At 40.8% G+C, this 12,171-nt stretch overlaps 3 protein-coding genes across 3 annotated transcripts; 1 reads left to right on the forward strand and 2 right to left on the reverse strand.

The window, feature by feature from the left end:
* Positions 1–1,323: 1,323 nt before the first annotated feature.
* On the forward strand, positions 1,324–2,904 carry chrm5a (cholinergic receptor, muscarinic 5a; the record flags this gene model as incomplete). The annotated part of the gene is made up of 1 exon (XM_080513139.1): positions 1,324–2,904. The coding sequence occupies one exon, from the start codon at positions 1,324–1,326 to the stop codon at positions 2,902–2,904; it is 1,581 nt and encodes a 526-aa protein (XP_080369265.1).
* Positions 2,905–5,600: 2,696 nt separating this feature from the next.
* LOC308142312 (fibrinogen-like protein 1-like protein) lies at positions 5,601–7,625 on the reverse strand (the record flags this gene model as incomplete). Its single annotated transcript, XM_080512660.1, has 2 exons — positions 5,601–6,295; positions 7,502–7,625. 2 exons carry the CDS (start codon positions 7,623–7,625, stop codon positions 5,601–5,603), a joined length of 819 nt encoding a protein of 272 aa, XP_080368786.1.
* Positions 7,626–9,209: 1,584 nt separating this feature from the next.
* Positions 9,210–11,517, reverse strand: LOC308142314 (KATNB1-like protein 1; the record flags this gene model as incomplete). Its single annotated transcript, XM_080512662.1, has 9 exons — positions 9,210–9,242; positions 9,327–9,420; positions 9,538–9,642; positions 9,737–9,826; positions 9,908–9,958; positions 10,761–10,876; positions 10,965–11,217; positions 11,298–11,335; positions 11,419–11,517. The coding sequence occupies 9 exons, from the start codon at positions 11,515–11,517 to the stop codon at positions 9,210–9,212; spliced, it is 879 nt and encodes a 292-aa protein (XP_080368788.1).
* Positions 11,518–12,171: the final 654 nt, after the last annotated feature.

Genomic DNA, 12,171 nt, shown 5'->3' on the forward strand with positions numbered 1-12,171 from the left:
TTCCCCTCAAGATTAGCTCCTGTATGTGTATTTCAAGGCCAGACTGGAGGCCTCATGGTCCAGTGAGCTCCAGGACTCTCCATCATGAATTCATCCCCGTTGCAATATATTTCCCTCCCAAAAATAGTTGCAGCTTAGATGTGGCTCTAATCTCTGTGTGAGAAAGACTGGTCAGCTTTTCAGGCCTTTTCCCACCATATTGACCAGTGCATGCAGAAACTATACGAAGTCACAACATCGTCATGAAAAATGTTTGGATGAATACACACTTAGTCACATTTACACTTTGGCTGTATTCAGGACAAAATAGCCAAATTAATGCACATAAAGAGGGATTATCACAAAGCATCAGTTGTGACTGGGATTCACAAAAACATCGACATCAAAATCTGCACAAAAAACATGAAAAAAGTGAGACAAAACGTCCTACAATGAAGTCAGGTGTAATAAAATACTTTTACCATCTACTCTTCTCTTTCTATTTTTTCTATATCATGAAGTATCATGCTGGGGCAAAAAAAAAGCATCTCTCTCTCACCTGCAGATTTCTCTTCCTGCTGCACCACCACACGCTCCCAGAGGAAACCTGTGGTCCTCAGGAAGAGATTTACTGTAACCATCAGTCAGAAGAAACAAAGTGAAGCAGCTTTTAGTTCCTTCACTCCTCACCTGTGGAACAAACTCCATGTTGACACACTGACTTCTTTAAATGAGGATCCTAAAACACCAGGCTTGCCATTGAACAATAGATTCTACTTATTGTATTGCCTTTACCTTAATAGAGCCTTTACCTTAGTTGTTCTTATTTCTATGCCCTCTCTTTGTTTTAATGTATTTCCCCGATTTCCCTGAAAAGCACAGATTGTATGCATCATTCCTCATTATAATATTATAACAGTTAAATAGCTCTTATGCAGTTATAAGCTCCATCTGTTAATATGACAGCACTGATTTATATAAATGCATATTATTTATGCAATGGCCTGGATTTTAGATATGCGACCCAGATTAATGCTTTAAAACCCTCTATGGATAAAAAAGTAACTCACAGTAGCTCAATATATTTGTGAAACCACATTATTACATTCATTTGAGATGTGTCAATAAATTCAAGTACATTTTCGTATGCAGATTCTGACTCAGTTGTATCATATTGAGTTATTGATGTCACATTTAAAAGAAGCTAGACTGCCTTTTAGTGAGTAAACACGCACAATTGTCTCCATCTTGTGGCAGATATAAAGAACAATCTCTCTTTCTCTATTTCCAGGAGTTCTCCACATAAAAACACAATGGCTGAACTCTAATAAAGACTCCCAAGCCATGGAGGGAGGAAACACAATGAACTCCACGGGGAATAACAGTGCAATGGATGTCCAGCTGGTCACTCACAGCCTCTGGGAGGTGATCACCATCGCGACTGTGTCGGCGATCGTCAGCCTCATCACCATTGTGGGCAATGTTCTCGTCATGGTCTCCTTTAAAGTCAACAGTCAACTGAAGACTGTGAATAATTACTACCTTCTGAGCCTGGCCGCCGCGGACCTCATTATCGGGGTCTTCTCCATGAATCTCTATACCTCCTATATACTGATGGGCTACTGGGCCCTGGGTAATCTGGCCTGTGACCTATGGCTGGCTGTGGATTATGTGGCCAGTAACGCCTCGGTCATGAACCTGCTGGTGATCAGCTTTGACAGATACTTCTCCATCACCCGGCCCCTGACCTACAGGGCCAAACGGACGCCCAAACGAGCCGGGATCATGATAGGTTTAGCCTGGTTGGTGTCCCTCATCCTGTGGGCCCCTCCTATTCTCTGCTGGCAGTACTTTGTTGGAAAGAGGACTGTCCCCGAGAGGCAATGCCAGATCCAGTTTTTCTCTGAGCCGGTAATAACCTTTGGGACAGCGATTGCAGCCTTCTACATTCCTGTCTCAGTCATGACCATTCTCTACTGTCGGATCTACAAAGAAACTGAGAAGAGGACAAAAGATCTTGCGGAGCTCCAGGGGATTAACTATTCTACAGACTCTGGGGCGAATCAGCCTCAGAAAACCATTATCAGGTCTTGTTTCAGCTGTAAACTGAGATCAGCTTCACAGGACAGGAACCAGGCCTCCTGGTCGTCCTCCAGCAGGAGCAATGCCGCCAAATCGGCAGCTTCCACCAACGACGAGTGGTCTAAAGCTGGTCAGCTGACCACCTTCAACAGCTACGCCTCATCAGAGGATGAGGACAGGCCTGTGTCTCCAGGGGGCTTCCAGCCCTCGTTCAGGAACCCGGCTTGTGAACCTGGGAAGAGTGGCGTAGGCAGTGAGAGCGAGCAGCTCAGCAGCTTTGACGAGGACAGCTTCTTCCAGACACCGCCCAAAAGCAGCTCCCAGAGGAACAGCAAGGGTGTCTCCTACAAGTTCAAACCTGTGGTCAAAGACGCTCCGGCCGAGCACCAGAGTAAGAACGGCGACACCAAGATGGCTTCGTCAACGTTCTCCTCGGCTGAGTCCATGAGCGTCCCGTCGGCGGCCTCCACGTCCAAGCCCATAGATGCCACCCTGAAGAATCAGATCACGAAGAGGAAAAGGATGGTGCTGATCAAAGAGAGGAAGGCGGCTCAGACTCTCAGTGCCATCCTGCTGGCCTTCATCCTGACATGGACGCCCTATAACATCATGGTGCTGATCTCCACCTTCTGCTCAGACTGCATTCCCCTCTCGCTCTGGCATCTGGGCTACTGGCTGTGCTACGTCAACAGCACCGTCAATCCCATGTGCTACGCCCTGTGCAACAAGACCTTTCAGAAGACTTTTCGCATGCTTTTACTTTGTCAGTGGAAGAAGAAAAGGATTGAGGAGAAGCTTTACTGGTACGGTCAAAACCCGGTGGTCAGCTCCAAACTGACATGAACTACTTTTATAAGACGGTGTTTGACAAATGGCTTTAAAGAGGAAACATCCAGCACGTTCCCACCAATGAAGTTGAATTTTAGCAAAATAGTGTTATTTGACGAAGCTGGTGCATCTTGTAGTGTTGCTCAATAATCAGTAGGCCTGATGTAGTGTTTGTTAATTGCTGCTGAAACTCTGGATGTGGAAAAAAGCATTATGTGGCACTGTGCATTGGTTCTAAAATATCCTGGGATAAGAGATGAGACACAAGTTGCAAATTTATTCAGCAATTTAAAGATATAGTATGTTGTTGTTTTTTTTCTTAAATCTAATTTCTTCAGAATGAGTCGGTGAGCTAACTAGCCTGCATCGTCTCTTAAGGCTTTTTTATGCTTGACTTTAGACATGCGGAATCAGCATGAGAGAACATGTGTGCCATTTATACTACACACGGCTCCCGCTCTCAAACTGCAGGGGTCAGTACATTGCAAACACATTTTCATCGCAGTATTAAATTCGAGCAGAAGAAGTAGACTTCTTATCTGCGACACCAGCAGGTGATCCTGCAGTGAAGAGCAGAGCAGAGCATTCAGCTATTGTTTCAAATTAAATGTTCCCCCTGTTGAAGTCTGATACTGAAGCAAATTGACATCTATGAGGCAAATCTTGTGTTTCCAGTTTGGATGTGCAGCTTTATGCTTTTTGTGCCTTTAAAACCAAGTCTTCAGTCCTCCATTTTCCTGCACGTCTCCGTCCTTGTAGTCAGAAAAATTTAGAGGCGCACTGAGCGGTGACGTCCGCAGGAACCGGGCCGGACGGAGGGGTGTTGTGGCTGAAATGACGCAATTTGGCTGCACGAAGCCGTGCGGAGCTCGAGGAAGCATCAAGCATAAAACAGCCTTTAGGCCCCGTTAACACAACAACGTTACACGTGAAAACACATTGTTTTTGTGTTTTCGTTTCTGAAATATTTCGTGTTTATACAGCGGTGTTTTAAAAATGATGTCCATTTACACGAACACGCCAGAAATGCTCAAAACAATTTAGTTTTCATGTTGGGCCACGGGTGGGTGCTGTAATTTTCTTTTGTAATGAAAACACGCCGACACAAACACACACACACACACACACACTCACACACACACACACACACACACACACACACACACACACACACACACAAACAGGCAACACTGAACGATACGCTAAAATAATTAACAATTGAAGTACACGGACATTCGTATGGGCAGATGACCAAGTTGTATTGTTATTACGGTAACTCTCAACTATCAAAATACCAAGTCCCAGGAGAAAATGGACTGGGAGTCATTGTTGTCATTGTCCATCTATCTACTTGCGCGCGTGAGCAAAAACTATATACTATTACCGTGGAGGACATGCACAGTAGCAGGGCTTTAGAAAAGTTTTTCCCTATTTTCACTGAGAGAGAGTGGGAGCGTTGTCAAAAATGTCAATTTTTAGTGACTGAGAGCACATTTGTCATGTGAAGGGACAACCAAATCACGATGAAAGGTTTCCCTTTTCACTTGGACACACTGTCATGGAATTAAATTCAGCATCGACTCTGTTTTCAGAAGCAAATCAGTGACTGGGCCTATTTGTAAGTTCTAAATAAATAACAAACAGAAATTCCGAGACAGGCTGAAAACAAAATTGGAACAACATTGGCTCACTACTACCACCTAATGCACGAAAGTGGCATTAATCAACTTCACATACAGTACCTTTAACCAACATTGTTTTGCATTGAAATGTTTTGTGTTCAAGATGCAGATTGAATACTTCACTCTGTATGAGAGTTGAATATTGTCAGTGTTCCCCTTGAGGTTGATGCTGTTACACCCGATCACAACCAGATCTGTTGGATTCGTTAGGTATCGTGTTTATATTGATGAGGCACAATGTGGAACTGCGTATGTATTTTAAAGGGCTAATCCGTGTTGTACCAATGCCAGAGTTTGCTCGCTAAGTCAAGATTGTAACTTGAAAATAATCAAAAGCCTTGTCATGTGTGCCATCGTCATACTCAGCTTTAGTGTTTCCGCGTGTTACACAACCTCTGTGCTTCAAAGTGAAAAATACAGTCACCATAATCGAACAAATCACCCTGAATCATTGCAAACAGGAAACTTTCAATCCCTTCATTTCTAATAACTAATTTGCTCGCAATGTAAGTGTTTACATCGGATGTGGAGTGGATGGTTTACAGTGCACTTTGTTTGTAAATTGGTTTTTATCCTCAGGATTCTTTTCTTTGTCATTTGCCTTTATCAATTACTTTAGCTGAGTCAGCATGTCATCACTATACTTCTTGCGACGTTGTAAAGTACTGTTGAAAATTGTTGTTTGTGTAATGTTTTCCCTCTGTAAGCATTGGATGGAGTTTGACAGGCAAAACTACTTTTATTGTTATGTGTCAAAAGCTATATTGTCATGAAACTTTTTTCCCCCAACTGTGATGGACCAGATGTCTGCACTTGTAATTGAAAAAAAAGAAGAAAAAAAAAATGCTTTGCTTGAATTATATAGACATGATGTACGATGGACACAAAAACATGAGCTAAAAATACAATTTTATACTGTGATTCAAACTTTATGAAGAAGTCTTTTTGGTTCATTTCAGTATGTTGTGATCATGTACATGCATTTTTGAATAAACTGTGGTGAACTGGATGTCCGGCATGTTGATGTCCTCATAGCTCGTCCTTAACGCAGTCCCCACTGTGGATCAGCTTCACTGTGTCTGACGGTCTCACCATCATCCATGCATACTTGCACAGCCGCTCCTTATTGCAGTCCTTCTGCCAGTAGATCACATTCCTGCGGTTCAGATTGGCGCCGGCGCAAGCGTCGTACCACCACCCCCCTCCTGGAACCCCTTGAAACTCCAGTCTGGCACAGTTTTTGAAGTAGTTGTCATTATCTCTGTCTTTCGTGGTGAATCTCTGGTTGTCATGCAGGTAATTCTCTGTGTCCAGGGTAAACGCGTCCACAGCCGTGCCCTGAAACAAGCCCAGCCTCAGTCTATACGCCGATGCTTCACCCTCAACCAGGAAGGGGTCGTACTCCCCCGTCTTTGTGATGGCGTCCGGGTCCACCAGCTTTATTCCCAGTTTATAGCGGGCGGGGCCGCGGGTGAGCTGATGGAGGTATTCATTCCCCAGCCAATGGTCCCCGGTGACACGTCCAAAGCCGCTCTTGTACTCGTCCCAGGTGCAGTCGAAGTTCACGCTGCTGTTGACGGTGATGTGCTGCACCACCGTCCAGCCGCCCTCCTGCATGGCGCAGAAGGCCACGATGGGAGAGTCCGCAGGTTGGATCAGGTAGACCCCGTCTCTTGCTTGACCTGAAGAAGCCATCAACATTTCATAGCAGTCTCTGGGCGGCACTGTGGGGCACAGAAACAAATTAAAGTGATTAATTAACAGTTTATAGATTATAGATTTTGATCAACTATGTAATCTCTCATCTGCTTCAGTATAATTTGCACCATCTAAATCAGTGATTCCCAAACTATTTCTTGAGGGACGCAAAGTTTTTTGTTCGTAAACTCAGGCGACGCCCCCAACACAGCCCGCATAATTACAAAAAATAGTTGAAGGAACCTCATAAAAACACTATATATTCTGTAACAATGGGTTCCTTTTCTCTGAGGATAAACTCACTAGGTTGACTCTCCATATCGGGGTGTTTGGTGGTCTGGTGCCAAATCACTTTAAATTTGCAAACCTTCATTTGGTGTTTTTTTACCACAAAAGATTAATTCAGCACTCACTGTGTCTATTGCTTCAATAAAGCCATATTTGATGCAACTGCCAAGGTACACGTTTTCTTTTCTTTTCTTTTCTTTTCTTTTCTTTTCTTTTCTTTTCTTTTCTTTTCTTTTCTTTTCTTTTCTTTTCTTTTCTTTTCTTTTCTTTTCTTTTCTTTTCTTTTCTTTTCTTTTCTTTGAGATGCATTTTTCTCTTTAGCCTGGATTATCATGTTCCCTATTTTTCATTTTGGAACTTTAAGCCTATATATTATTTATCTTGGTATATCTAATATTTGCTATTATTAATTCAATAAAACATTTAATGTTGTTAAAGTAACCAACACTCGAGTTTTTGTACTTGTCATTTTGTACTTGTTAGCTGAATATAACATATCAGCAGTTTAAGCACACAAAATGTATAGTTGTTATACAATTATAAAGATAATTGCATCATTGAAAAGGTGCATAGATACAGTGTTCACCAGATATCACACTGGCAGCACTGCAACGGTTCAGTTTCTCAATGTTTTTGTTTTAAACATTATAATTGATCCACTATTACAACCGTTTGTCTTATCAATAGACACATGATCTCACATGACAACACTTATCATCAGTGAATCACTCAACAGCTGGAATTTGAACCACATTTGCAATATTGATCGAAACCAACCATCTGAGAAGATGTCAACTGAGGATTTAAAAGCATTGGAGCATAAACACATGGCTGTGTTTATGCTCTGATTCTTAATAAAACTATAAGCAAAATGTATGTATTTCATCAAAAATAAACACCAGCTTACATGAAGAGTCAAACTGAAAGTAAGAGTTTGGAAATACCTTTCATTCCTCGGTTCAGGACTAAGTGATGTTCATCAGGAGGAAGGAGACTGAGGTTCTCCGCTTGGAGGTGTTCTGAGTCAAATCCCATCACGCCGAGCAGCAGAAATGCTGCAGCAGGCATCCAACATGTCCAACGCTTCATTATAAGCCTTTTTCTCCTCTAATGTCAACAATACTGAATTAGTTAAACTAAACTGTCCAGATGAAATCCAAGTCATTTGTGTGAAGGAGCCGGTTGTTTGAAAGGGATGTAGCTGAAAAATCCCAAACGCTGTGTTTTTCTTCTCTGACTAATAGAAAATCGGCAGAAAGCAAACACGACTGAGAAGAGCTGAGTTCACATTGGCAGGACTTTTCAAACAGCTTCCCCTGCCCACTTACTGCTGGACTTCAGCCTCGCGCTCACAACACAATGACACACAACGGGCCTGCACTTATCTGTGTCAGGTGACATAAACCCACACGTAAAACCATATCTGTGCCTCGCTTGGATCACTTGAATGAGGCTGAAGTCCGACAGAGGCTGGAGTGAAGGGAAGCAGCGTAAACTGCACTGCAAAGATTTAGAGGACAGTATTTCATCAAGGTGTGTGCAGATGTTGACAAGAAACAAGCAGGAGGAAGTTTGATATAAAATCAATTTAATATCACCTTTATTAACCACTGATGGAACAGATACAACAAATCAATAGGGGTTTTTTTTCTTGATATTTACATTGAACTTTTCAAATCAAACCAGCTACACCGGAGGTGTCAAACATAAGACCCGTGGGTCAGAGCTGGTCTGAAATCTGGCCTGTCAAAACACCAAGCCACTTTTAAATATATCAAAGAAAACATAATTTATTATTTTTTTAAACAAATTTATTAAGAGTGGCATAACACTACAAAGACCCGAGCTCAGATAACGGTGATGCTGACGACAATTTAGGTTTTTTTTGCATCAGAAGGCTTCATTAAAATTTGATTTATGTTGAGATTTTTTCATTTCTATTATTAATTTAGTTTTTGCAAAAACATTATCATGTTCTCTTATACCCTACACCACACCTACAAAAAACTTTTGAGTTTCAATTTATAGGTTATTACTGCACTATTTTAACAGTCCTGACTGACAGTTTAAAAGTGGAAAGCAATTGCAAATTCTTCAAGTTGTGGTTCTTAAACTGAGATTAGAGAGAGACCACAGGGGACATATTTGCACATGTCAGAGAAAACCATAAAACACACTTCCTAGAATCTGTAAAGCTTCCCAATGCTTTCATTTTAAAGTTGCCTTCTTGTGCAAATTGGCTATAGATTTGACATGTCAGGGTGTTTTCGGTCTCATTCAGATGACAACATTTACATGTGAAAATGCAAAAATATTGTTGCATTCTGGGTGTCCGATTACATGCCAACAGTGCTCAGAGCCACTAAAAATGCACATTTTTTCAAGGTGGAATTTTCATCATTTTCAAAATGTTGCCTGTAATACATTTACAAAACAGAAAACAAAAACAATGTATTTTCACTTTAAAGGTTGTTGCGTGAATGGGGCCTTAGAGAGACTCTGAGAAAGAGCAATCGTTTTAATTGATTGGGTTTCTGAGCAAGAGGATAAAAGCATCAATGCATAATTATGCAGTATAAATCACTTATTGGAAGCAATAGCAGCTGAGTTGAATATTGAGGAGGACGATGTTCTCTGGATCTTCATCTGCTGTCAGGTCAGTTGAGACAGAAAAGAATCTACAACCTAAGGGTAAGAAATGTTTTAGAAAATATTATTTTGTTTGTGGTAAGAGAAATGGTTCATAAATCATTTGTAAACTCTGCACACCGTTGCCAGGTCTCCTGCAGCTCCTGGAAGAGGTTTCAGCAAAGGCTCCTGGTGCCATAGCTTCAATAACCGCTGATTGAAAACCCGGTAATTTCTGGATAGCAGAGATAAAAAAAAAAACAACAAAAATATGTATATATATGTATGTATATATATTTTATGATGATTGTTTTTTTCCATTTACTTTTTCTGAGTCCATTTCAACACTCACTGGTCTAACAGGAAGTCAGCTGATCCACTGAAGCCACTCGCTCTCAGTTCCCTCGACCAGCTCATCAAAACTGAAGTAATCCACTTTAAACCAACCATGAGATACCTGCAAGGACGAAAGGCAACGTTGAATCAGCACATCCTCTGCTCCTGCATTGAGTGTTTAATATTTTCCATGTGCAATATGTGTCAAATCTCACCCTTCATATGGATACTTGAGGACTTTTGTAACCAGAGGGAAAAAATCCACGCAACAGCCGATGGTCATGGAGGGAGACTGCTCCTCGATGCTGTAGAGGAAGTCACATTGAACTGTTTTAACTTGTTATAGGTGTTGCTAAGATACTTAGTAATGCAGACAGAAAGCTCACCTTTTAATTATCAGAGGGAGAAAATCAACAAGCACTCCAGTGTCTTGGATTCTGCACAAAGACACCAGAAAGAGCTCAATTTAAAATGCAAAAATTGATGCATGTGTGTGTGTGCGTGCTTCTCATTGTACAAACTGAGCCTGTCCTGTGTATAGCTTGGGGGCGATGCCTTTTCCCAGTGTCATTTTTCTGCTTTAAATTTCTGAGAAAAGCTATGATAAAAACAAAATAAGTACAATTTAATAATATTGTTTTACATTGTCTTAAAATGCACTTAGAAAATAATTCACCTATTGGTTTTTTTAAACAAATTTCTTTAGCGTCGCAGACGCAACACAACACTGAGACCCCCCCCCCCAAATATTAATGTCACTGTTTTTTGTATATTATTTTTCTGTAGTAATTGTTTGTGTTTTATGAAAATATAGATGTTCATGCAAAGAAAACTCAAAATTTAAAATTTTAAGGTTGTTACGGTACTATTTTATCAGTCCCTGAACTAAAATGAATTTGATCCCCCTGTAATAAATCATAACAACAATGATGATAATACTGATTAAAGGTTTTCTCATGTCCAGCATCCAACTTAAAATTGCTGTGTAGTACCACACTAAACATGCAGAGCATGAGAGTTGGTGTGTTAATGTGGTTCAGGTTTTTAAGTCACTGGAAAAACTACTTATTATTACTGTCAAGGTTATTCATGGGCTGTAATGTGTAATTAATGTAGATTGTGGCGTCAACTTTATTCTCTGCTTTTTCTGTTATAATTTATTTCCTCTGGAAGTAGCTCCAAGCCCATGTCTTACCTTCAGCTGAATTGCATTTGAAAGCATGTTCTCCATATATTTACCTGAGAAAGTACGTTAAGAGTTCCCCGACATTTCTCTGCCACAGTGTTAAAGCCACTCGCAGTCTCAGGTTTCTTCCAAAGAGCACACGAGTCATAATTTCATGATCCGCTGAGAGCTGAAAATGTTTACATTTATTCACATATTAGAGAAACATCAGTTCATGAAGCAACACACCAGCGTTGATCAGAGATAATCTGCCTGACCTCAGTGAGCGTTGTGTCGTCGAACTGTTCAGGGCCACCTCTGCAGGACTTTTCATTATGATTAAAACTTAGAGAGAAGTCCCAGAGATCCATATTCATTGTGTCTGGCTGTGTGTCCTGCATCTCATTTTCCTTGTTTGCTGCATCGCAGCTTCTCCCGGAGCTGAGCTGCTTCCTTCGGGCCGCGGTCAGATGATGGCTTTTCCTCTTACAGGACACGACTCGTTTCACTCTTCCTGGGTTCTTAGGATGCCTGCAATAGAGTGAAACGTTCAAACAGCAGCTGAATTAAACTAACTATTTAAACCTAACCCAAACACACTACTAACCTACCTCTTTTTGTTGAACTCCTCATTTCTATCATGACCCCCCTGCAATTGGAAAAAACATAAAGAATGTGAAGAGATTTGCTTGTAATAATACCACATATGTTACAATGTTTTAAAATGCTCACCCCTTTCCCGTGTCTGCCTTGAGCGTAGGTCACTCTAAACTGTGTTGCATCATCATGTGTGTCATTTTCAAGATTTGAGCTTTCTCTGTTAGAATCCATCGCATCTGTGGAAATAGAGAATTACTGATAAGTAAAAAAAAAAAAAAAAAAGGGTACATCTAATCTACATGTAATGCATTTTTTAAAATAGACCAAAAGACTGAAAGTCACTTAAACAGAAATCTTCACAACTCCGTTTTTCATATTTCTGCAATGTAAACTGATGTGTCATCTGCATACAACGATGCTGAATGGGATGTAGCACCTTCTGCAATGGGTGTGATATGAGAACATTTTCTAATTGTTTGGTTCAAAGGATAAATTAAGGATTGTCTTAAGCCCTTCAATGTCAGACACATCTGAGAAACCCCCACACACACTCTTGCATGAAGGGTTTATATCATTTATAACTTTTTGACATTTACACTCCTGAAGCCTCAGTGAGTACAAAATATCATCAAGGACAGTTCATGTCCTGGTTTCAACAACAGGTATGGCAGGTGCTACATGTGTACCAAAGCAAAAAAAAAAAAAAAGTTTACACACTGACTGATTCACACACATTTTGCACATCACAAACAACTCAAACATTAAATGTGAAACATCTGTGAACCTATTGTCATATCGCACTATTCTTAGTCATATCACACTGTTTTTCAGTTACACATTTTTATATTTGCACTGTCAGAGGAGCGATTATGAACCCCTGTGTTG

The sequence above is a fragment of the Blennius ocellaris genome (assembly GCF_963422515.1).
Source record: "Blennius ocellaris genome assembly, chromosome: 17".
Lineage (NCBI taxonomy): Eukaryota > Metazoa > Chordata > Actinopteri > Blenniiformes > Blenniidae > Blennius > Blennius ocellaris.